Here is a 25,790-nt window from a genome sequence, read left to right as displayed (position 1 = left end):
CATCTTTTCAAAACATTGAATTTTCCAAATTCAGAGATCCATATGTACATAAGAATGTTATAAAACTTGTTTAAAAGAAATGGCCACGATATAGTAAGAAAATAGAAAAATCTTGGTGATTATTTTTAAGTCCAAACTGCGAAAATAGTCTTGTAAGTGTTAGTTCACAACTAAAAATAAAGTAGACTGAGTTGTTCATTTTAACAGAAAACATATTACTTCTGTGGTTTTGCAAATGAAAATGTTGTTCTTTATGAAACGCTTAAAGCCAGAGTATTGCTGGTTATTCTAAATACTTCTATTGTCAGTGGTTTAATAGCCAGCCCTATTAATCTCAAGGCAACAGGAGTTTGTTTTCACAGAGATACCAGGCCATATTTGTCCAAGTGTTCAGTGTGTGACTCATAAGTGTTCCTGTGCTGTTGGATGACTTCCAGGTCTTTGCCAGAACTAACCTTCTTAGACATTTGAATCAAATTAAGAGTTCCTCAGCTGAGGTCTTAGTGGTATAGTCTTTCCCTAATACAGTAATCCTCTCTACTCTGAAGCCCAAACATTAAAAGATTACCATGCAAACTTTCCATGGCTGAAGACGTCTATTAATTAAAGGATAATAAATATTGTAGTTAATAGTACAGTCCAAATAACCAATGTATATTTCTTTTAGGTGTATTGAAAATTTAAATAGTTAGAAAAGCCAGAATTCCTTTTAAAAGAGGTAATTAAATAGGGGTAGTTAAATTTTCTTTGTGACAACTAAAAAACACCCCCTGTTTCTTCACAGTGGTCCAGATCATAAATGTTATGTGTCATCAGTAACTTGCAAGAGGATTTTTTAGAAAACCTTTGTACTTTCCAACACATGCTTTTTAAATAGTGGATATTTAGAATATACTACATTCTAGCTTTAAAATACTCTTTTTTCCTCAACTAATTCTTTTCCTCCCATAATAAATTTTAAGAACTTATTAAGTTGTCTGTGTTATGAAAACAAAAGATTTCCTCTCTTATTTTGTTTTTATTAGTTCCACCATTCTATTTCCAACATCTGGACCACATCGGGAGAAGACTGGACCACTATGAGAAGCCGGAACTATCTCTAGGATCTTATGAATATGTTGCTACTTTGGATTACTGCAGAGTAAGTGTTCCCAGGACTTCAAGTGTTTATATGTTGATGTCAAATTCAAGTGAATAACTTTCATATGTAAAGAACTGACTCTTGATTCACAACCAAAGATTTTGGTTGTGTCATGGGGATGTAGAAATGCCTCAGACGCAGATCAAGGCTTCTAGGCTGTTGACATGATTAAATTGCCAAACTGCTCAGTGCAGTGATTATTTTTAAAAACTAAAAAGTGGTGTCAGAAATAGAAAACAGTAATTTAATTGTTATATCCCTATCAGATAATGTAATCTGGGTTCTTAAAGCAACAGTTCCATATAGTGCCTCTGCTTTTTTTGTTTTGTCAATACTCTCAGAAAATTCTCCCTTTCAGGACAGAAGCTCAATCAATATGGCCAATAGGACAATGACAGGTTTCTTTACTGCCTTTCTGCACGCTAGTTGTCACCACAATGATTTAAGGCTCTTAGAATCTTCCTTGGACTATCTGAGAGCCTGGGATTCTGGCTTCTGGTTTCTTTCCTTTATGATGTATGCATGAGACTCCTCCTCACGTCCTTAATCTAAAAAATTAAATTCAAAAATTTAGCTTTCCTTATAAGAAAACATTAACTGTTGGACTCCATACTCCCACCTCAGCTATCTCTTCAGTTGTATAAAACACTCACCATGTACTCTGAACTCATCACTCCTTTTTACATCCCCATGCTTTTAGACAAGATTGTTTTGACCAGACTATCTTTGCATCCTCCTATTACATCTATATATACTCCATGTAGCAAACTCCTACTCTTTGTGTAATACCCAGCTGAAATTTTATTTTATGTGAGTGTGTGTGCATGTGTGCACATGTACAACTTTATTTGATTTCACTATGGTAGTTATTTACTAAGTCTTCTATTTTTTTTCTTCCCATAGAATTTGGTTCATATGTTTGTTTTTGCAGTTATCTCCATGAAATTTAAATCTTCTTAAATGTTTTCCCTCTTCATAGATTTCAATATCCTTGGTGACAAGAATCTTGTCTTTATGGCATCTACCACAGTGTCTAGTGCAGGAAAGACAGTTGATCAGATTATGTGGAGTGAATGAATGAACGAATGAATGAATTTGCAGGTCTGTTACTATTCCTAGGACTGGCTATTTCCCTTTTCCAATGTCACAGTGAAAGTGACATCATTATGGGTAACTTGCAGGCCTTTAAAATTCTTCAATGATTTGGAAATATTTTCTTGGGTATCAATCAGTTCAGATTTTGGCTTATATCCGAAGTACCGTATGTAGGTAGACCTGAAGAAAGTCATCCTGACTTTTTTTCTTACTTCCCTTCCAAATATCAATGTCTACTGATGCCCAGTTCTCAGAAAACAGCCTCCGACCCACAGGATTCTATCAGGTGTTTACTACACGCCTAGTCCACATATTGAGTATAAGTTGCAAAGAACATTTTTCCTAAATAGAAGTGTTTTGAACTGATTGGATTTACATGTTTTTCAGTTCATATAACTTTGCATGTATTTTAGTGTTTTGTATGATTTTTTCACTACATTACCTATAACGAGTTATTAAAGAAGAGTTAATACTTTATTAATTCAAAATGTAACCTTTGAACATATTTTGAGAAACACAAGAACATTATTGGTATACATGCTTTATAACAGACCAAAAAAATCCTAAAGTACCAACTACTGTTGTTCTTTACTGCTATTGACTGAAGGTGAATGATTAAGTAGACCATAAATACTTGCATTCTAATTAAATGTAATAAAACCATTATAACTAGTGATATGGAAAATTTATTGATTGATCTTTGCAACCATGGTATAAAAATAACTATGCTCTCAGTTACTAGTTCTCTGCCAAAAAGGCTATATTATCTTGATTTTATGCTTTTTTAGTAGAAACTCAGGCAGAGAGTCAAATCTATTTCTGGGAACAAAAGTCTCAGTATCTTCAAACTCTGTTATCTGGAAACGTTCCAGATGTCTAATTGATGGGAAATTTCACCCAGCAGGCAAGGAACCAAATAAAAAATATCTATATACGTTTTGAAGAATTTTTTTGTAAGCTTAATTTACCTTTTATTATTCCAAATAAGGTTTAAAATAAAAGATGGTGTAAGTATCTTCAAATTTAATTATAATTAAAAATGTAAATAATGTATAATAATTAGTTGCTTTAGGGATTTGGACAATGAAAAAGGTTTTATTTAATTTTGCCATCTAATTTTTAACTACAAACTTAAAGGAGAATTACAAAATTACATTTTTTCCGTATTAATTTCATTTTATCTTGATACCAATTTTATATAATAAAATTAGCATTGATTGAATATTTACTATTTGTGATGCTTTGTGCTAAGTGCTTTTTATGTGTTGTTTCGTTTAGTTCTCAAGTGACCCCATGTGGCAAGTACCACCATTACATGGGGAACCTGAGGCCTAGAGCTCTTACGTGCCATACTCAAATCACACACATAGAAAGTGCTGGAGACAGACTGAAAACTGTGTTGGCATGTCCTTATTCTTTATCAGTATAGGGTGGATCTGTAAGCAATTATTTAGAAAATCACCATGGTGCTCCCCTGGAAGAAAAGATCCCAGCTCTGTTGCTTAAGTTTTTCATGTAAAATTTTACAGAATATATCTACATACAAAGTGTACCTGAAATATAAAACCCCATTCCAAGCCAGCCTTTTTCTTTTCTAAATAAAGATATCATCTCTCCACCTAATTTTATTATTTTATTTTATTTTTAAAAATTTGTTTATTTATTTTGAGAGAGAATGAGAAAGGGGGAGGGGAGGGAAGAAGGGAGAGGGGTAGAGAAAGAGGGAGAGAGAGAATCCCAAGCAGGCTGATAGCATGCTATCAGCATGGAGCCCAAACTCATGAGCTGCAAGATCATGACCTGAGCCTAAATCATCAAGAGTTGGATGCTTAATGGACTGAGCCGTCCAGGTACCCCTCCACTTAATTTTAATTCATTGTGACATTTAACGAATACCTAACATGTCGAAAACACTTGGTTATGTGCTATGAGGGATACCAAAGCTAGCAAGATAATGAACCTGATTTCAAGATATTTCCCATATATAGACCTGGTAAGTGTATAATTATGATATAAATCCAAATATGATAAATGCTGTAAGAGTCAAATAATTACAGTGCCATAACAAAACAGACAAGCGATAATATATGATTTGGAGGATCAGGGATAAGTGATATTGGAGCTGGTTATACCAGGAGCAGAGTCTGGACATGTGGAAATGAAAGAGAAAACTAAATAGTCAGTAGAAGCAGAGGACTTGCCATTTACTCCACTTTCTTCAGGGGCAAGGCCGGTATTGTAAATGAGTGACGTGGAGTTAGTATGGGGACTAGGATAATTGGAGAGTATGTTCCCTTTCCCCCAAAACACATTCATATTCAAATATTTTTTAAAACACTATGCCAAATAAAATACTTTTCTGGCCAAATTCTTGGCCCAGACCCATTAGACTGTGACTTCTGGATAGGAAATGTTTTGAAAATGGCAAACACTTAAATTAGTTGAAGGAATGTGTATTGAGAAATAATGGGAAGTAAAGCTGGGAAGTTGTTTTGAGATACAGACTAACTTTTTATATTCCACTGGGTTTGGCATCATAGCTGTGATCTTCTGGTTTTTATACATGTTGGTTAAATGGGTATTATAGGGAGTCTTAAATGCCAGGCCATAGAGAAATTTATGTTAATTCAGTAAGTCATGAGGATCCTTAAAGGTAAAGAGGAAGTTGTTTCCTTAATCCTTTCATCCATACATTTATTCATTCATTTGGCAGTATTGAGCACTCTTCTGTGCCATGCTCTGTGCTTGACTCTGAGGACTCAGTAAACATCCTGTCCTCAGAGGCAGTGGTACTGTGATCTGTATTGTCTTTTGGACCATTTATTCTGACAGCAGTTTGTATAATGAGAGGAAAGAGATTGGAGACAGAAGGATATTGGAAAATTAATGCAGTGGTCCATGCAGGAGAAAATAAAAGGAGTATAGCAGTTCCTCAAAAAGTTAAAAATAGAATATACCCAAAATAATTGAAAATAGAGTCTCAAAGAGATATTTCCACACCCATGTTCATAGTGGCATTATTCATAATAGCCAAAAGGAGTAGGAGTCCATGAGTCTATACACGGATAAATGGATAAACAAAATGTGGTATATACATATGTGGAATATTATTCAGCCTTAAAAGGAAAGAAATGTAGACACATGCTAAAAACATGGATGAACTTTTAAGGACATTATGCTAAATGAAATAAGCCAGTCACATGAAAGACAAATACTATGATTTTACTTGTTACTTATATGAAGCACCTAGAGTAGTCAGATTCATAGAGACAAGAATGTAGAAGTGTAGAATGGTGGTTGCCAGGGTCTGGAGAGACCAGGGAATGTAAGTCATTGTTTAATGATCATAGAGTTTCAGTCTTACAACATAAAAAAGTTCTGGGGATGGATGGTGGTGAAGGTTGCACAGCAGTGTGAATGTACTTAATACCACTGAACTGTACACTTAAAAATAGTAAAGGTGGCAAATTTTATGTATATTTTACCACAATAAGAATCCAATTGGGGGGCACCAGGGCGGCTCAGTCAGTTGAGCATCTGACTCTTGATTTTGGCTCAGGTCAGGATCCCATGGTGGTGAGATTGAGTCCTAAGTCAGGGTCCATGCTAGAGGTGGAGCCTGCTCAAGATCGATCTCTCTCTCTCTCTCTCTCTCTCTCTCCCCCTCCCCCTCTGCTCCTTCCCCACTCACTTGAGCTCACATGCGCGTGCTCACTCTTATCTCTCTCAAAGATACATACATACATACATACATACATAAGATCTTTTAAAAAGCTTCCTATAAAAAAGAGAAATAATTTTAAAAACAGTAAATGAGGGTCTAAATTTGGGTACTGGAACCAGAAAAGCTTCACAATTAACTGGTTACGGATGGTAAGGAAGGTGGACAATTCCACAGAGAAAATGAGATTTGAAACACAGATTACTTTTGAGGATCATGCTTTCTGTAAAGAATATGATGGGATAAATGTTGTCTTACTTACAAAATTCTGAATGAAGATGCTGACAGGATCTTTATGTGGAGGTGTGCTATAGTTAAATGGAGTGCTGGTCTGGAGCTCAGAAAGGAGACCATGATAAGAAAGAATTTGAGGAGTTGCCTATATAGAGGTGCTAGTTAAAAGAGGTGCACAGAGATTTCTGTGATAAAGCAGGTGGTAACAAAAGAGAAGATATCATTTGAGGAAGATAAGAAAATGAAAAAGCAGTCAGAAAAGTGGGAGAGGAAATGACACCACAGCGCTGTGATAGCTAAAAAAGTGAAAATGGTCCATGATGCCTAAAATTGGATAGATAAAAGAGAGTTAGGGATGAGAGCTGGATTTTACTTAAAGTCATTCGTTTGCAGTCAAGAGGTCTGTGACCCTTAACAGAGCGGTTTTGGTAAAGTATCATGGAAAACCAGGGTTTTATAAAGTTCATACCTGTTAGGCTTGACTGTACAAAGCAAGCTGGATTAAAAGGAGTAATTGATTAAAAAGACAACCAATAATGAAGTCATTAGAGTTTTCTAGGCATGAGATGACAAGCTTCTGGATGGTTAAGAGTAAGGACTGGGTAAAACATGTAAAAGAAGCATTTTGAAAGAATAGTCAAAGGGACTCAGTGGTTGAAAGAAAAGGAATAGTTAAATCTAATTTTATGTTTTTAAGCCTTTGAATTGATGTGTAGTGATGTTATTGATAGAGATGTTGGAAGAGAATATCATTTAGAGGAATGATGAATTAGTTTCACATATGTAGAAAACAAGTTACAGTGAAGGACTCCATAGATTTATGGAAACTGTTCAGTGGGGAACTAGTAATGCTGAACTTAAGAGATCACAGAATGGTAACACACATTTGGGTTGGTCACAAAGAGGCTTTGGTTTAATTAATGGAAATGAGAGTGGTTTTTATTTGATTTAAATTAATGTAACTCTGTGTTATAAGTTAGATTAGGTGGGAATCAGGAATGATTTGCAAAAAAGTTGCTCAGATAGACAGCAGTAGAGTTCTTTCATTTCTTTGTTGGCCTGATTTTGAATGTGGCAAAACAATGAAGCTTCTGTGTTGATGATTTTTAAGTCCTGCACTTCTTTTCTTATTTTAAATGGTAGACTTTTATTAGAAGGCTGTTACCTCTAAGCTTGTAGTGGCTAGAGAATGAACCAGTAGATGAATTGGAGACATCATCATCTAATTTTATAATTATAATAGTTAAAAGAATTTTACTTTGGAACATTTTTTGTCATTTATCATAAAGTTAAAAATTGAATTAACCTTAACTCTTTTTTTTTTTTTAGTCACTAAATTTGCCTGAGGCTGTTTTCTAAATATTTTGTAAGACCTAACTGAATAATCACTTCCTAAGAGCTCTTTGAACACCAGCCAGTAAAGGGACCAACAACTATCAAACATTTATATAGCAGCTGCTTTATGTTGTAGTGATTGTTTGAAACAGATAGAGAAAAGGCCCAATATTCTATTTTTAACATAAATATGTAAAGAATAGGTAAATATTTGGTAATATAGTACAATTTTAAAGTATACAATTATATTTTAGTATACAATTTCATATCCTTAAAACTGAGAGAGCTTACAAAGGAAGAGATTTGAAAATGGCATGATCCAGTTAATGAAATTCTACTAGTTTCAAGACAAATACCAATTATTGTATGTATTCTTTGGGGGCACAATTTGTCAAGTTTCCAGACACACCTCTTCTTAGAAGGAGAGGGTTGTAAGCAAGGCTGGTCACTAGACTGTACTCACCCTTGGGTAATTGTAGTGAGAAAGTCTTCAGGGTGCTACAAAAATGAAACTTCACTGTTAGATATCATAATCCTGCCAAATTCAATAGAGTGTCGCAGGTCGTACCCTGGAAAACAAACAGCTTTTATCTTTTTTATAGCATCAGAGACTGTGTTCTAAAAAATGATTTAATTCCCCAGATGTTATATCCTAAAATATTAAATGAAAAGTTTGATGATATCTTCAAGGGTTTGAGTGTTTTAATTTGATTATGCAATGTATATACTTTTTAATTACATTTATGTGATTTGTTTGCTTTCCTATAGAAAAATAAGCCTCCCAACCCACCAGCCTTTATCTTCATGATTGATGTTTCATATAGTAACATCAAGAATGGACTTGTGAAGCTCATATGTGAAGAACTGAAGACTGTGCTGGAAAAACTTCCAAAGTAAGGGAACTGCCATTATTTTTCTAATTTGCACAATATTACTGAATTAATTTATTGGCCAGAAAGCAAGTGCTGAATGCCCCGTGGATATCTTTTGCTAATGAGGACATTGGGTAAGTATTTCTAAATTAAACAGCCACCAGCTCGTTGAGTCCTTAAAAAGTCAGAGTTATCTTTTGTGCAAAGCAAAAGAAACAAACTGATAAAAATTAATGCTATGGTAAACAACATTCTGAGTACATTTTAATTATAAGGAGAATCCCAACAGTGTGCTGGGAAAGACTTTGGAAGTCTGCTGTCCACTTTCAAAGGGGCTGGTTTTTCAGTGGAAACTGCTAGTTGTGACATGTGGTAGGTAGAGTTCTAAGGGGTGCCAGGAAACTGTACCATTGTCGTATGGCAGACGTGGTAGCTTTTTAGGCAAATTTCCTTTTTTCCTGTATTATACACCGTCAAACCCCTTTGTCACTTTACTGCCTCTAGGTCCTATGACTTAAAGCATAAGGTAGATCACTTTCCTTGCCACAACAGGGAGCAGTACACAAAAGGAAAGGTGGAAAGGTATTTCAGCAAACATGGCTATTTTTCATAATATACAAACTAGTTATTTAAGATGGGAGCTGCCATCCAGTAAGGAGACCTGGGAGTGGAGAAAGTCTTCCTTTATGAGAGGAGACATGCTTAAGAAAATAAAAGAGTCTAAGAAATATCATCTGAAACCTAGTGTCTATACCAGTCTCAGCATCTTCCCCCCCCTCCGTATCTCCTGAATGATCTCTGTTCTGAAAAGGGATGCTTTGAGGGATGGGCTATCCATAGCCCTTAGGGCTCCCTGAGTCCTTGGGTGTCCATTCCTCTATATTCATTCCACATGTGGCTGCTGCACTGGTGCATGTGAGGCTCAGATGAATGAACTCTGGACCTCCCAGGAGTAGTTTTGTTTGTATCTGTGAAGCTAAAGTCATAATATTCTCAAGGATGGTTTGGAAAAGCAGTTGGGGATGTTTAAAAAACATTGAGGTGATTTCAAACTGAATTCTAAAATGAAGAATGAGCTGGGAGCAAGTTGAAGATGGGGCATAAGAAAGGCATGTGATGCCTGCTGACACTTTGTGACTCTAGTTTCTGTTACTTCATTCTCCCGGATACTTGAGAACTGTGGACTTTCTGCTGAATAGGACTTACTTTATAATAGACTTCTCTCACAGGGCTGTTTTAATTCTAAATCTGAAGTTGGAGCTTGATTCATATGAAAGAAAACTATCATTTCTGGAAATGGTGTCTCTCTCTTTCCCTTCTCTCAAACTGGTTAAATTAGACTATGCTATTCTCATGGTTACCTTGCCAACCCCTAGCTCCTTTTCAACACAGTGCTGATATGAAGTGTATAACCTATTGATATGAGTTAATGAAATCACACTCCTTCCTGAGATGTCATTATGACTTATATCTCATTGGAGAGCAGATTGTGACTTCAGCAAAAAGATAGGAGAAAACAATAAAACGATTTTAAAACAAATCTGGTTGCTTTTTTTCTTCCCCAAAGTTTATTTTGGGATCTGTAGATACATAATTTTATACTTTTTATTGTAAGATAGCCATCAGTTTGATTTACTTCTTTGAACCAGGTAATATGCCAAATAGTGTTTTTAAAGCACAGTATAAGTCTTGATTATTGTCTAAGGTATGTTCATCTCTTAGCTGATCTTTTGAAAAGTAAAGGCCCCATTCTTTACTATTAAACTTTGAATTTACATCTTTGATTTTGCCAGATGTCATTTCTGTCTGACTTCTCTGAAATAGGAAAGAAAAGATTTGAAATATCTTATCTGTTGTTCAGATCAAGCAATCGGGTTTTTTCTTGTTGTTTTTAATGCTCCTGTAGCAAAAATGTTCAAAATGCTTGACTTTGGAATATTCTAGTTCATCCAGTTACTAACATCTTCAGTTTTGCTCTGTCGGATTCATTCCATTAAAATAATAAGGACAAGTGTTGAGGGGAGTGGTAATTGAAAAACAGAAGAAGGGATATCTGTGATATCCCTTATATACCTTTATAAAATTTGCATAGAATTAATATGAAGGAGAGGCTGAGATTTCATTTTCTTCTGGTCATGATTTAACAAGGCAGTTATACTGTTGAAAAGAAAATTTTAAGATAGTTCTTTGTTTCTCAAACAAATTGAAACAAATATGTTCCCATGAAAACATGTTATAATATTTTGCAATAATGTGAAATGTTCTGATTGGATGTTTTTAAAAATGTTAATTTAGATTTTAAGTGAACCCTGTGAATCCCAGGATACTCCTTTCCCATCACTTGAAAATGTTCAAATCCAAAGGGAAATAGCAATCCAGACTCTTCTCTGTAATTTTTCTTTTGTGTCTTTTGCCTTAATTGACTCTAAATTAACTATTAAAAGAGAATAAATGCCCTTGGGATTTGCCGGACATTTATCACCTTATGTAATAAAAGGTTTACTCGGAAATGGGAGCTTAACCAGTGGTGCTCTGGTAAACTGGATCTCAAATAAATAAAGCCTTTACTATAATGTTTGCTCATTCCTGTGGTGTAAAATATGTCCAGCCATGCTGATTTTAAACTAGCAAGGCGACATCACTAAACAGGAGTTGGGAAAAGATGCATACAATCAGTTTATCAATCTGGGCTCTAACTTGCCATCCTAAATAAATACAGCATTTCACCTTCACGATAATCATCCTGAGCAAACCTCTAATTCTTTGCGTTATACTAGACCCTTCAGGAGCAGGGAGCATAAACTTTGAGACTTTATTGATTTATAGTCAAGGATTCATGCTATGTTAACTAACAGGTACTATATACTAAGAACCCAGTGAGAATGATTTGTAGAAATTTAGAAGAGGAAATAACTTCTGGTTGGTAGCATCAGGGGAGGTTTGAGAGAGGAAGAGTATCTGTGCTTGGTCTTAAAGAGTAAAATTCTAATGAATAGGGGGGCAGGGAGAACATGAGTACAGTATCATATAATGGTTAGTTGCATGAAATCATCCAGTTTAGGATATTCAAGGGTGTGTGTGTGTGTGTGTGTGTGTGTGTGTGTGTGTGTGTATAAGTCTGTGTATGTGCAGTTACAAAGGATTAGGTACTATTTCTGAAAATGTTCTAAGAGTCCATAATATAAACATTTACCAAGTACTTTTGGAACGGATTATGAGGATCTGTTTAAACTGCCCACCCATTCGTGAAGGCCACAATGAAGAACAAATACCTTCAATTAGCAAAGGAAGTAGAGAAGAAATAAAGAGTTTAAAGTCAATAGTTTGTCATCATGTACTCTGCTGAAATTGGGAAGTCTGCAGTGGGATCAACAATTTGAACTTCAGATACTTTCATCTGTGTACTTTATTTTCCTTTCTCTCATACTCAAGTAACTATGCTATGTACAAAGTTTAGGAGCTGAGCATACTAGGTTCTTTTTTAAAAAAAAATTGTCCCTAAGCAAAATAAGTTTTACTGATATCTAAGGATCAAAGAAAACGGCATGTATCTTTTGTGGCCATCATGTCATTGAGCACTGCTGTATACACCAATGAAAATCAGGAAGTGTTGTTGGAAGGGGGAGGGGAAGGGAGACAAAGAGAAACCTGGGTAAACATTAAAGAGAGTTTAGACCACTCAATTCAAGTGTAAACTTAAATAAACATTCATGCCTTATACTCTTTTCAGGAAGATTAAGGCCTTATCTTGGATTTCTTTAAAAAATTTACTTTTTGGGGTGCCTGGGTGACTCAGTCTGTTAAGCGACTGACTATTGATTTCAGCTCAGGTCATGACATCACAGTTCCTGAGATGGAGCAGCATTGGGCTCTGTGGTGACAGCACTGAACCTGCTTGGGATTTGCTCTCCCCCCACCCCCCACGCCCCCCCACCCCCGTGCTTGCATGTGCACTGTCTCCCTCTCTCAAAATGAATACAGTTTTAGAGTTTTTATTACTTTTATTGTCTTGCCAAGACATCACAAATGTTTACTTAATTAGAACTATATCATCAATTCATATATGTGACTTTTTAAATATATTTACATTATATGTTTATATGGCATATAGCTCTCAAAATCTAGTCCAATTTCTATTGCGATTCTCTAGAATCTGTAAGAAAAGAATCACACAGAAGGAGCAAGTCCTTTCTTGATAAAAATAGCTATCCTGTTTGTAATCTGAATGTGCCTTTCTCTTGCTTCAGATGTTCCATTTGTTCTTCTGACCTTGTTGTGACTTCTGAGAGAACTTTGTTTATAAAGAATGTAATAAGCCTAGCTTGTTTATTAAAAAAAAAAAAAAACACATCTTGTAATTGCTATGGATTGAGCATACATATATTAAAGAAATAAATATTTTAAAGAAATATTTTAAAGAATAAGTATTTTCATATCTGTTTGATTTTTTTTTTTTTTTTTTTTTTTTTGCCTAGAATTTGGAGAATTTTTTCCTTTATCAGCTTAGTTATTTTTGTAATATCCCCCACCCCCTACTGTGACTCAGTATTGTTTATATACAGTAAACATTCATTAAGAGCAAACCTTTAAACATGTCTTCCATTTATTTTATAGAAGGTATACTTACTGAATTTCGGATAGAAACATGTCTCATAAATATATGAAAGAACTTCAAACACTGTGTTTTTCTCATAGGGAAGAGCAAGAAGAAACTTCTGCAATCCGAGTTGGTTTTATCACATATAACAAAGTGCTGCATTTCTTTAATGTAAAGAGTAATTTGGCCCAGCCTCAGATGATGGTGGTGACTGATGTTGGAGAGGTCTTTGTTCCTCTGTTGGATGGTTTCCTTGTCAACTATCAAGAATCCCAATCTGTGATTCACAAGTAAATATCAAGTATTTTATAATTTAGATAAAAATCAGGTATCTGTTCTGAATTATTTTGATTCAATCACATGTTGTTTTGGCATTAGCAAGGGAGTTTTAATGTATGGATTGTAAAACTCTGTCGTTTATGTTAGTTCTATTTTAAATGTACACCAGTATCTAGAAGGAAGAGTTTTTTTTTTTTTTTTAATACACTCAACCAGTCCCTTCTCTTTGCTAAAAAAGTTATGCAAAGGAAATATTTTCTGCATATTGATGAGTCTATTCAATGATGATGGTAATAGCTAAAGATATAGCTACTGTTCCAAGAATTAATGGTCAAAGAGGTCAAATATGTAAATAGTGAAAAAATATTTACAAAGAGTGTGCTTTTGTAAATGTTACAAGTAAGTCATAAATTTTGGTTCCAGAACATATCAAGATATCATTCCCTTAGGGATGACCTGTGAAGGTCACCCATAGGTGTTCCGCATAAAATAAAACCGTATGTGTTCAGGCTTGAAATGTTAATGCCTTATTTCTTGAAGTTTATTACAAATATGCTTAACACTTAAAACCTTTTACTCATTCACTTATTACAGTTTATTGGACCAGATTCCAGAGATGTTTGCAGACTCTAATGAGAATGAGACTGTCTTTGCTCCTGTCATCCAGGCTGGCATGGAAGCGCTAAAGGTGAGAAGTCTTTTTTAATTGCTAATAAATAAATTTTTAAAACCAGACACACACACACACACACACACACACACACACACACACACACACAGGAAGTTTCATCTATGAAAGAAATTACAGCCTTCATTAGAGCATGTAGTTTGCTAGAGGCGCGTTCCAAACTTCCCTACAAATCTCAGGAGGAAAATGGCCAAAATCATGGATTGCTCCCAGCGTTTACATTCCAGAACTGTTATCATCTGAGTAACTGATTTTGTCAGTATTTCCAGTTTAGCTCCTCCCTTTGGCTTTTATATGAACTTTATATGATCTATTTTTATTTTTTAATTTTTTTTTAGCGTTTATTTTTGAGAGAAAGAGCGCAAGCAGGGGAGGGGCAGAGAGAGAGGGAGACAGAATTGGAAGCAGGCTCCAGGCTCTGAGCTGTCAACACAGAGCCCTACGCAGGGCTTGAACTCACGAGCTGTGAGATCATGACCTGAGCTGAAGTTGGATGCTTAACTGACTGAGCCACCCAGTCAGTTATTCAAATACATGAATTGTATTCATGTGCTAGTGCCTGAGAGGAAAGATGAATGGATATCCATAAGCCAGTGTATCAGTTAAGACAGTAGAGTGGAAAGGAGAATATGGGCATGTCTTCTAGAGCACCGAAGTTCAGAATCCCAGCTCAACCCCCTTTTTTTCTGAAAGGGAATAATACTGTCTTGTAACAATGGGTTCACACTGGCAGTACACAAGAGGTCTAGAGGCAGCTTTGAAAGAAAAATATAGGTAAAGCAAATTTGCCTACATGCATTCCATGTGTCCAAAATGTGATGTTCCTTATGATGCATTACTGCAAACCCACTGTGTTGGTAATAACTGTAATGTTCTTTGAGACTGCTTGTTCACCACAGCTGGAGCAGTCAGCAGTCTCAGTGCTCATGCAGCAGAGGCCAGTTCCTTTCATCCGGTGGATTTTTGTATCTTTTGCATGTTATTTTTTGTTGTATTTGCAATTCTTTTGTTAGAGTAACGTATACTTTTACACTGAAGTTTAAAAATGAGAAGAATTCATATCTAAATGTAGCAACTCAGAATAACTTCACAAATATCAAAGTTAGTAAGTAGCGTTCTTCTTACAAAGTAGAAGAACTATCTTTATAAAAGGTAAAGAATTGTCTTATTAAAAAGATAGGGAACTGCCTATAAAGTGACACTGTTGGACATCATGTTGGTGGCAGTTGCTGTCGTGTGCCTGCTGGCAGAGCAGACCTTGTTCCACCAACACATGTCTTCATGCAGAGCAGAATGGTGCTCCGCTCTGTGCAAGGGTAAGGGACACAGTAACTCCTCAACTAAGGAGTCACAGAGTCATGTGTTAAAGGGCGGCTACATTTTTAAAATGCAGATTTCTGGCCCCACTCCTAGAGATTCTAATTCATTAACTCCTCAATTTGTTCTACTGATCATCCATATTTGAGGACTACCAGCACAAGGAATTATTCCTTCTGCAGTCTCTGAGAACATCCTCGCATCATGTTAACTCACCAGCAAATTGCCTGACCCATACCTGCCCCGTACAACTTTGTATGTTACTTTTGTACTAGGAATGCTTTCACTTAACCATGATTTAACATCTTGCCCTAAGCTTTTCATTAATGGTTAAATTAAGAGCAAACACTAAGAAGACAGTTTCTTCCTTGTGTAGAACATTAAATGAAGATATTATTGCATATGAATCAATTTCTTACATGTAGAAAGATTCACTGGCTGGTTTCCTAGAGTCAGATTTTATAAGCATTCTAACTCTTAATGTTTCTTCTAGCCTCAACTACCAAAAAAGATACCAATGATACTTAGGGTAAATTTTCTAAATTTAATTCTTTTCTTTCCATGACTACCTTCCTGATTTCTAGTTCTTTACATTTGCTTTGGTGATTCCATTGTATATGTATCTTTAATCTGTTTCTTCAACACTTTTTTTGAGAAAGAGAGAGAGAGAGCGTGGGAGTGGCAGAGAGAGAGAGGGAGAATGAATCTTAAGCAGGTCCATGCAACGTGGAGCCTGACGTGGGGCTCAATCCCACGACTGTGAGATTATGACCTGAGCCAAAATCAAGAGTCCTTCACTTAACTGACTGAGCCACATAGGTGCCCCTGTTTCCTCAAAACTTTTCTATAAATAATAGATAGTTGATAAAAAAAAAAAAAAAAGATTAATGAAAAAGTTTCCCCTGCATCTGCCAGAAAGATTCTGGGTCATTATAATTCATTGTACAAGAGCAGAAACTGCTGTAATATAATTGGAGTGTGTCTGCAGTTTGTGTTTTCTGCCTTGTAGCAGCTTTATAGGTTCGGATGAAGACAAATTTTTCAAAATAAGGTCAAAATGTGTATGCGTGTGTGTGCGCACACGCGTACCTGGTGTATGTGTGATTATCTACCTCTGACAGTGATACTATCTCATCATCTTTTTAGGTCCTCTATGGCAACAAGCAGTCAGACTTAAATTTGGGTACCTTGTATACAAGGGCACTAAAATACTTGCCTGAAGTCAGTATTAGGCAAAGAGCTAACATTTTTGACAATTTGCAGGGTATTATCTAAATATTAAGGAGACCTCATCATTTATTTACTTGTTCTTTCAATCAAGAAAGATTTATTAAATGTTTTGTGAGGCATGTCAGGACTACTGTTTCTACTTCTAAGTTGCTTACAGTGTGCTAGAAGAGATGTAACTCTGTAACACAAGACATGATATTTATTGCTTGTATTCCTCAAAAGGTGGGGGGAGAGCAGAGAATAATTTTGGAAAGCCCAGGGCTGTGGGTGTTCAGCTGAATTGCTCAGGGTATTATGCACAAGAGGCCAGAGGTGAGAGTCTCACCCTCTGTGCACAGGGAGTAGAAACTGAAAGAACATCCAAATGTAGGCGTTTTTATGTGTCCAAGTGAAGACATTTTAGAACTGGCCTCCCCCATTTGAATTAGAGCTTTATTTTCTACTAGATAGATGCCAAGTAAAATCCATATATAATTAGCTGTAATAAACTTCTTGAAGCACAGAAAGTAGACAAAAATTAACAAAAAACATGTGCTGATTTGTCATAAAGATAAAGAGGGAAGATTTGGAAAATTCTTATACACACTTTCTCAAAAGTCCCTGAACTGTTCAACTGCAGGGTTTGATACACTTTTTAATGTTGCACATGCTTCTGTGATCACAGCATCTTGTTCTCTAGTGTCTTTTTTCCACAGTGTTTCAAAATCTGCATCTCTTCTCAAAATTTGACACTCATAACTCAATTATGTGTGAATTTCTGGCATTGTCTTTTAACTTGGTCAAACAATAGTTTTCTGAGTTTCTTATTACTTCTACCAGAAAACTAAATAAGTAGTATTAGGCAAAAAATGGGAAGGAAGTGGCCTTTAATGGTTATGCTTCAAATATATCACTAATTGGGAAATTTATCTTTAACGTATCTTCATGTATATCTAAATTTGATTTCCAGTTGATGCATCACAGCATTTCTTCCATTCCTTCTAAAATTTATGGAGCACCTATAGAGTGAAAACTCTAGACCCTGTAGGGCTTGGAGAAACTCGCTGTAGAAAAATTAAGGTCCTTTCTTTCTCATGAGCCTGTGACTTATAGAAAATAGACACATAAATTGTGATATGGTGTTATTAAGTCTTATCTGCAAAGTAGAGGGAGGACATGGAGGTAGAGACAGCCAACTCTGTTGAGGGTGATATTAACACATCTGTCAGAGGAATGGACGTTGGAGTTAAATTTTGAACAATGGGTTCTCCAGGCCAGCCTTTCTCAAACTGTTTTCTATCGTAATAAAAATGTCATATGTCATTGTCATTTATCAATTCTATATGATACACTTGTGTGGGCACAATAAGATTTTGGTAAAAACATAACATTTTATAGGGATGTAAGGCATTAATGCCCTAGGAACTTTTTCTTTTATTGCTACTTACAGAAGATTTTGTAAGTATGCGATTAATGAAATTATAAATCTAAAATTAAGCCATTATAATTGGCTAATGAATTAGAAATAAATACGGTTACTTTATTTTTCTCAGTATTTGACTTTGTTTTGTTAATGAGCCTGATTTTTCTCGATGAGTAATCTTAGCAAGGCAATTATATATAGTTAGTTATGATTAACGCCATGTACTGGGTCATTGAATTCTCTCAACAATATTTTATATAGTTACTATTTTTTCTATGTTGCATATTAGGTAACTGAGGTTTAGAGAAGTTAAGTAATTTTCCCAGTATCACTCGGCTAATAAAATGGTTGGGACTCTTATCCATGCAGATAGGAACCAGGACTCATGCTCTTAAGTACTGTGGTATACAATTACAACACTTGTATGAGCAGAGACTAGATGGATAGAAGTGAGGGAATATCTAGATGGATTGACAGTGAACTCCTTAGAGGAACTGGGTGGGCCAGCCAAGAAAAGCTGGGGAGAAGATGGACTTTTAAAAAATGTTCTAGGGGCGCCTGGGTGGCTCAGTCGGTTGAGCGTCCGACTTCAGCTCAGGTCACGATCTCACGGTTCGTGGGTTCGTGCCCCGCGTCGGGCTCTGGTCTGATGGCTCGGAGCCTGGAGCCTGCTTCCGATACTGTGTCTCCCTCTCTCTCTGCCCCTCCCCCATTCATGCTCTGTCTCTCTCTGTCTCAAAAATAAATAAACATTAAAAACAATTAAAAAAAATGTTCTAGGGGCACCTGGGTGGCTTAGTCAATTGAGCACCTGACTCTGGCTCAGGTCATGATCTCACGGTTCCTGAGTTCGAGCCCCACATCAGGCTCTCTGCTATCAGCACAGAGCTTTTTTTGGATCCTCTGCCTCTCTTCTGTTCGTTCTCTCTCTCTCTTAAAATAAATAAATGAACTTAGACATTTTATACCTTTTCTGCTACTTCAATTAAAATAACTTTCATAACAATGAAATACATAACAATACTTTCATAACAATGAAAGTGATATAAATGAAAAAATTAGTCATAGAATTTAAAAACTTTAGCATGTTTTTTTCATTATTGCCATAAATTTTACCCAGGTCATAGGAACTAATGTGTCTTAATTGGCCACAGTGTTGTTAGCATCTTTTTCCTATGTATGCAGGTAGGGTCACTATCTTTGCTTCTTCATTCATCCATGCCTTTGTTCTCATTTACCTGTATCGATAATTTGTAGAAGTAGAAGACTAGTGCAGTGATAAAATCACTGCTCACTGCTGGCCATGACGAACACAAGACGGGGCATGGGTTATGCACCCTAACCCATGTGTCAGCTGTGACCCCCACCTCTGTGACCTACTCACCACACATGTTGAATGTCACTTAGTGAGACACATTAGGACAGGGCTAACCTTGAATTTTATCCATTTGTATTTTAGGGAAGTAGGCACAAACTCACATGTCTTATTAGTAATAGCAAATAATTTACAACACATCTTACCGCTGACCCAGACATACCACTGTGTGCTGCTAAACCCGTCTTTTGCACACAACAGCTCCAGGCCAAGAAGAGGGAGAAATGGATTCCAGGCTAATGGAACAAAATGTGCAAAGATGTGGAGGTGTATAAAGCACGTGGTATATTCCAGGAAAGCAAGAAGCTTGTGTGGCGGAAACTTCCCCTGAAAGGGGTGGCAGGGGTGAGGAAATGTAGAGATTAGACTTGAAAGGTATATTCAGGCTAAACTCCAGAGGGCCTGGAAGGGCAAGAGGGTCACTGGCTGTGTGACCTGGGGCATAGTGGATGAGCCTCAGTTTTTTTAGCCTTAGAATGCAGAAAACAGTTTCTTCTCCACAAGGTTGTATTAAATAAGAAATGTGTGTGAAGGGCCTGGCACAGAGCTAGCTGCACACAGCAATTGCTTGCAGCAACCCATCTCACTTTTTTTTACCCTTCCTGTTCCCACACAGATAAAGGAATGTGGACTTTATCACATAGTAGAAAGTCTCCATGATTTTTAGGGAGAACTGCCCCATACATGATCAGAACAGTTAGCTTTATTTCAGAGAGTGCCCTGGCAGCAATATGTCAGGATAGTTTGGAGAAAGGCAAGATTGGAGGGGTCAATATAATGAATCATTTAATCTCAGTAAATTTTGCTTAGTAGATTACTTCTTAGGTCCTTAAGATTTTAAATATTCTTAATATGGAATTGACTTTTGTGGAACCTAAGTTCATCTTTTTATTGCTTCCCAGGGACTACAGATACATAATCTTGATCACATATTTTCCCTTTTGTCATTTTGTCTGATAGCTGGTTCCTTATATCTACTGTTGCTACGTTCATGTGCATTCTTCCTTGAAATACCACTTTAGGTTTAATCTATGTTTACTAAAGGTTTCAAAGAGGAGCTTCTGTTGCATCATCATCCTAGGAATTCTTTTACTTTTGCATCATGGGATTCACTTGACCCTGAAAGTCTAGGCTAAACAAGAAAGTATTTTCCCTGTAGTACATCCTTTTTAGTTTATCAAAGCATCATGTGTATGGACCTACAATCAAATATTGGCTGTTTCATTTACAACTTACATGACTTTAAGCAAGTCCCTATCTAAGCCTCAGTTTCCTAGTCTATAAAATGGAGAGAATAGTACCTGCCTAAGGACACAACGGTTACTGAGAGGATTAAATGAGATATGTATAGTGCTTGGCTCATAGAAAATACCTGTATTTTAATTTATTTTCTGAGTCCCTTAAAGTAGAACTTTCCCACCCAAAACATTTTCTGTAATTTTTTTTTCTTTTAGGCAGCAGATTGTCCTGGGAAGCTGTTTATCTTCCATTCCTCCTTACCCACTGCAGAGGCACCAGGGAAGCTCAAAAACAGAGATGACAAAAAACTGATTAATACGGACAAAGAGAAGGTATTTGTAAACAATGGCTCTTTGAAAGTATCCATATGTCAGTTTGTAAAGGGGAGTAAAGAAAGAGGGAATGTGTCCTTTGAGTAAGAAAGGGAGAGAAGCTAAATGTAATGTATAAATCTGGGACATTGTATATTAACGAGAATATTTTGAATTGCAAATAATTTAAGAAATTTTATATTCCTAGAGAAACCAATGTCTGAAATAAACTTAAAATAAGGCCTCAAACTTTTCATGTATAAACTGTGTATGAGACTGGGATAATACAAATGGGAGAAATGGGGGGAAATGCAGGAAGAAGATAAAGGTAGAAGGAGAATGTAGCTGGGACCATATAATAGCACTCCTGAGACAGGAAATAGAGGTGCCTGATGCTCACAGTGTGCTTTGCTCAAACCCTCTGACAGAATCACCATGGGGTGGGGAGTAGACAAATCAGTGGGAAGGATAAGACCAGGATATAGGCATCCAGCTACTGGCCACATAACACCAGACAGGTTGTTTCATCTAGGTCTGTAAAGGTAAGACAGCAATGTCCGTTTCATTAGCATTGTTGGAGGATCAAATAAAATTGCACGCACGTGTGCGCGCGCGCACACACACACACACACACACACACACACACACTTCACACAACATGAGCCTGGCACACACTGGGTGCTCAATAAATGGCTGCTGCACTGATGATTACCGTAATTCATTCCTTCAGCCCAGTTCACTTGACTGGAAAAAAATTTTCTTTCATTTTAAAAGAATTCAACAGAAATAAAAAATTGAAACCAAAAACATTTTGTGGTTTTCTTTATCCCTTTGTGCATCTTTTTCTTCAGATACTTTTCCAGCCCCAAACAAATGTCTACGATGCACTGGCCAAGGACTGTGTGGCTCACGGCTGCTGTGTGACCCTCTTCCTCTTTCCCAGTCAGTATGTGGATGTAGCCTCTTTGGGTCTCGTGCCTCACCTCACTGGAGGAACCCTTTACAAATACAACAATTTCCAGGTAAAAGCCAGCAACGCGTTCACCTCAGGTTTTTGTACTGCCATTTAACTTTTGGTGCTTAAATCATAAGAACGCTGTGCCCCCTTGTGGGTAACTGACAAATGAAAATCTAGAGCCAGTGGAGACCATGTATATGTGATTAGGCAATTGCTTTCTTACTCCCTAAGTGTTTGGGAACAGATTGAGCTCATTTAGTCTCAGAGGTGAATTTCAGCGTAAGCTTCCATGATGAGGAAACATATATTCTATATAAAAAGTTTAGTGTTTTAAATATATTTAAGATAATTGTTTTTAATTTTTTTTTAACATTCATTTTTGAAAGGCAGAGAGAGAGAGAGAGAGAGAGAGAGAGAGAGCGAGAGCGTGAATGGGGGAGGGGCAGAGAGAGAGGGAGACACAGAAACAGAAACAGGCTCCAGGCTCCGAGCTGTCAGCACAAATCCCGATGTGGGGCTTGAGCTCACGGACTGTGAGATCATGACCTGAGCTGAAGTCGGTCACTCAACTGACTGAGCCACCCAGGTGCCCCTGAGATAATTGTTTTTAAAAGTGACTGTGTATTTGTTTTAAATTGTTACAGTTTTGGGGTCAGTTCATTATACCTCTCTCTTCCAACCCTGGATTGAGAGAGTCATGAGATAGGAAAAATGTCAGCACTGTACAGACATATGTCTGAGGGCAAGTGGGCTTGCTAATGCTTTACCTTTCAATGTGACAAACCTGTGTACCCAGGCACAAGGTGGGCATATTACAAGCTTCTCCTGTGGACAACTGTACCTTCAAAACTTAGCAAATTGAAAGGTAATAAATGTGTGCCTCCTGCAGGCAGGCTGCCTCCTCAGAAAGAAGATACAGAGTAGACTGAGCTATGTCCACCCAGTTCCTTTACTCAAACTTACTAATCAGATAAATCACCTGCCCTCACCTGAGAGGAAGGGTCAGGGGAATGTCTCTAACTTACGTACCTATACATGGAAACATGGAGTGAGAATAAGTGTTCCCCCAACATAAATGATAAATGTTAATCATCATCTGTTTTTATTTATCATCAATAAAATTATTTTTAATCACCTAGTTACAGATTTATACGGTAAACTAAGGGATTTGTTAAGGCCAAAGATTGCAAATGAAATAAAATTGAAAAAGTTTTAAGAACCCTTTTTAAGACTTCTGGATAAGAGTTTTAATCAAGATTTTAAAAAATAAGGATTGTTATTTTAAATGTTTTGCTGCCATCTGGTGGGGATTGATGCTACTTTATTTTTTAGATGCATATGGATAGCCAACAATTTTTGAATGACCTCAGAAATGATATTGAAAAGAAAATAGGATTCGATGCTATTATGAGGGTTCGTACCAGCACAGGTAATTTTCAATTATACTGTTTTTCAGGTCTCCATTGGTAATTGTTTCCTATTCAAATTAATAACAGGCCAACAGAGAAAATAACAATAAATTAAATAGAAGAAAAATTCCCTTTTTCCTCATCATTAGGTTTCAGAGCCACTGATTTCTTTGGTGGAATTTTTATGAACAACACCACTGATGTAGAAATGGCAGCCATTGATTGTGATAAGGCAGTGACTGTGGAATTCAAGCATGATGACAAACTTGGTGAAGACAGTGGAGCCTTAATCCAGGTGATTTAAAGCTTATTCCCATCTTTTGTGTTTTAGTTTGTTACAGCGATCACTGGGCAGACTAAAATACCATCAACTATGTCAGTCTTTCTGTAAAGAAGTTGAACTCTTATTTCTCCAAAGACAAAAGTCATTAGATTATAGCACTCCATTGTGTATTCTCCAGAGCCTGATTTATATGTGCTGCTTGTATGAAGTAATAATTGTAAGTCCTCACATGAGAGCCCAGCAAACTGTGGTCAGTATTGTAAGCATTAGCAAACTGACTGCCAGCAGAGTTCAATTCTTTAAGGCTTTAGAACCCATTCATTCATTTGTTGCATTCCTACCAAATGTTAGACACCATGTTAAGTACATTATTATGTTATATGCAGCTATAAATAGAATTTGGTTTTGTAGTAAATAAAATTAAGTCGAAGCCATGGAGATTTTGAATTAAGAACAATTATATTGAATGGTTATAGTTTTCAGATACTGTCATCACCCTTAAATAATAGAGAGGTTTGTCATTAAGTTGAGGAAGAACTCTAATATTTATTGTTGATCACAGACATTTGAAGAAGTGGATACTTGTTTGCATTCTTGAAATATATATGTCATCAGCATAAGACTTAAGTACATCATCAAAGTTAGATGTTTGTTTTTGAACATGAAAAGTATTATTTTTGGACCTGAACCCCTGGTAATAAAATCTGAGATATGTGAAAGTACACTAATATGCGTGAAAGCCCAGAGTTACATATGCGTGAAAGCCCAGTTAAACTTTAAGTTTAAACCAGTGAAATGCTACATAGACGCTCAATGTATGAATTGTCATCATTCCTCCCTTATTTGTTGTTATTCAGTCATTAGCAACAATATACAAAAAAAAGTCTGTGGAGGGGTTTAGAGGTCTTTGACCCATATATAGTGCTCTGTAAATGTAAGATAGACTAGCGTGGGTGGACATGGCTGAGCATAAAAGCATGTGTCCTTGATGTCGCCTCTGCAGTGTGCTGTGCTTTACACAACCGTCGGAGGTCAGAGAAGACTGCGGATTCACAATCTTGGCTTGAACTGCAGCTCCCAGTTGGCTGATCTCTATAAGAGCTGTGAGACAGATGCCCTTATCAACTTCTTCGCCAAGTCAGGTAACACTCCACTAATCCTGTGCTGCTGTGTATCTTGCCTAAGAATTCAGTCAGACTTGTTGGTTAATTGAATTAGTAACTGACAACTATTGTGGAAGCACAGCCTTTCGGTGGGCAAATCCAGAATTTATAAAAACAGAGTGTTAAGGAGAATACTCAGCATCTCCAATTCTAGATTAATAATGAGAGATCTCCGTCAGGCCCACACTATACAGTTCTATTCAAAGTTTCCTTCTTGGGGGCATGGGGGCATTCTGAGTTGAAATTTAGGAAGGTGATACTTAGACTCTTATTATGGTATATGAGTATGCCCTCTGGCACCTGGGGCTAATGGAAGGAGACTGTCCCTAATGTTAGGCTGAACTTGCTTATCCACACCATGATAATTATGAAATTCCACGGGTCTGAGTTGGCCCCTCTTTGGTTCTTTCTCCCCTTCATAACCCCCGTTTGAGATTCTACACCAAGGTTTAGAAGAAACAGCAGTCCAGTCCATAGGAATTCAGGACATCAGAAGATGGCACGTTGGTCTTTCTTTTCTCTGTGTGTAGAGTTCTGTTTATAATATTCTGTGGAAAAAGTCTGAACTAATGACCTACCTTCTGTTAGAGGTTGGCCGTTGTTCTCCATTGGGTATGTTGTCATACTTAGTAAAATGGAGAACATTAGCAGATGACTTTAACCTTTTAAACACTGTTATTCCTTGCTGGATGGTCTGAAGATAAGAGCATTTTTTTTATTGTTATTATTATTACCATTTGAAGGGACTGATTTCTGAGCCAGAGCTTTCATGCTCTTTTCATTGTTTTATGCAACTAGCATTCAAAGCAGTTCTATACCAGCCCTTGAAGGTCATCCGGGAAATTCTGGTTAATCAGACTGCCCACATGTTGGCATGTTACCGGAAGAATTGTGCAAGTCCATCTGCAGCAAGCCAGGTAAGCCACCTGTTGTACTTAGATTCTAAAGCGTTACAAGTGATTAGGTGTTCTTTCAGCATTTAGCTCCCGAAGGCTTATGCTGTTCCAGGCACTTGGATGCTATACGTAGTAAACTGCACAACTAAGAAGACTGAGTCTGCTATTTGGAGAGGCTATCGTCTTTTCATAGCCAACATTAAAAAACTCGGTGGCTTTACAAGATGCATGAACCAAAAAATATG

The 25,790-nt window shown here is 36.7% G+C and overlaps 1 protein-coding gene across 4 annotated transcripts in view; it reads left to right on the top strand.

Moving 5' to 3' along the window:
• SEC24D (SEC24 homolog D, COPII coat complex component) overlaps positions 1-25,790 on the top strand; it is a 110,148-nt gene that overhangs the window by 67,474 nt on the left and 16,884 nt on the right. For all 4 annotated transcript variants that reach the window (XM_049631092.1, XM_049631089.1, XM_049631090.1 and 1 more), the window contains exons 10-19: positions 1,026-1,141; positions 8,295-8,419; positions 13,094-13,285; positions 13,869-13,962; positions 20,741-20,857; positions 21,688-21,858; positions 23,127-23,223; positions 23,353-23,498; positions 24,490-24,628; positions 25,448-25,566. In XM_049631092.1, the coding sequence (XP_049487049.1) occupies positions 1,026-1,141; positions 8,295-8,419; positions 13,094-13,285; positions 13,869-13,962; positions 20,741-20,857; positions 21,688-21,858; positions 23,127-23,223; positions 23,353-23,498; positions 24,490-24,628; positions 25,448-25,566 (1,316 nt within the window). The remainder of the gene's footprint in view (positions 1-1,025; positions 1,142-8,294; positions 8,420-13,093; positions 13,286-13,868; positions 13,963-20,740; positions 20,858-21,687; positions 21,859-23,126; positions 23,224-23,352; positions 23,499-24,489; positions 24,629-25,447; positions 25,567-25,790) is intronic.

This window comes from Panthera uncia, chromosome B1 (genome assembly GCF_023721935.1).
Source record: "Panthera uncia isolate 11264 chromosome B1, Puncia_PCG_1.0, whole genome shotgun sequence".
In the NCBI taxonomy this organism is placed as follows: Eukaryota; Metazoa; Chordata; class Mammalia; order Carnivora; family Felidae; genus Panthera; species Panthera uncia.
This window is presented reverse-complemented; position numbering and strand designations above follow the sequence as displayed.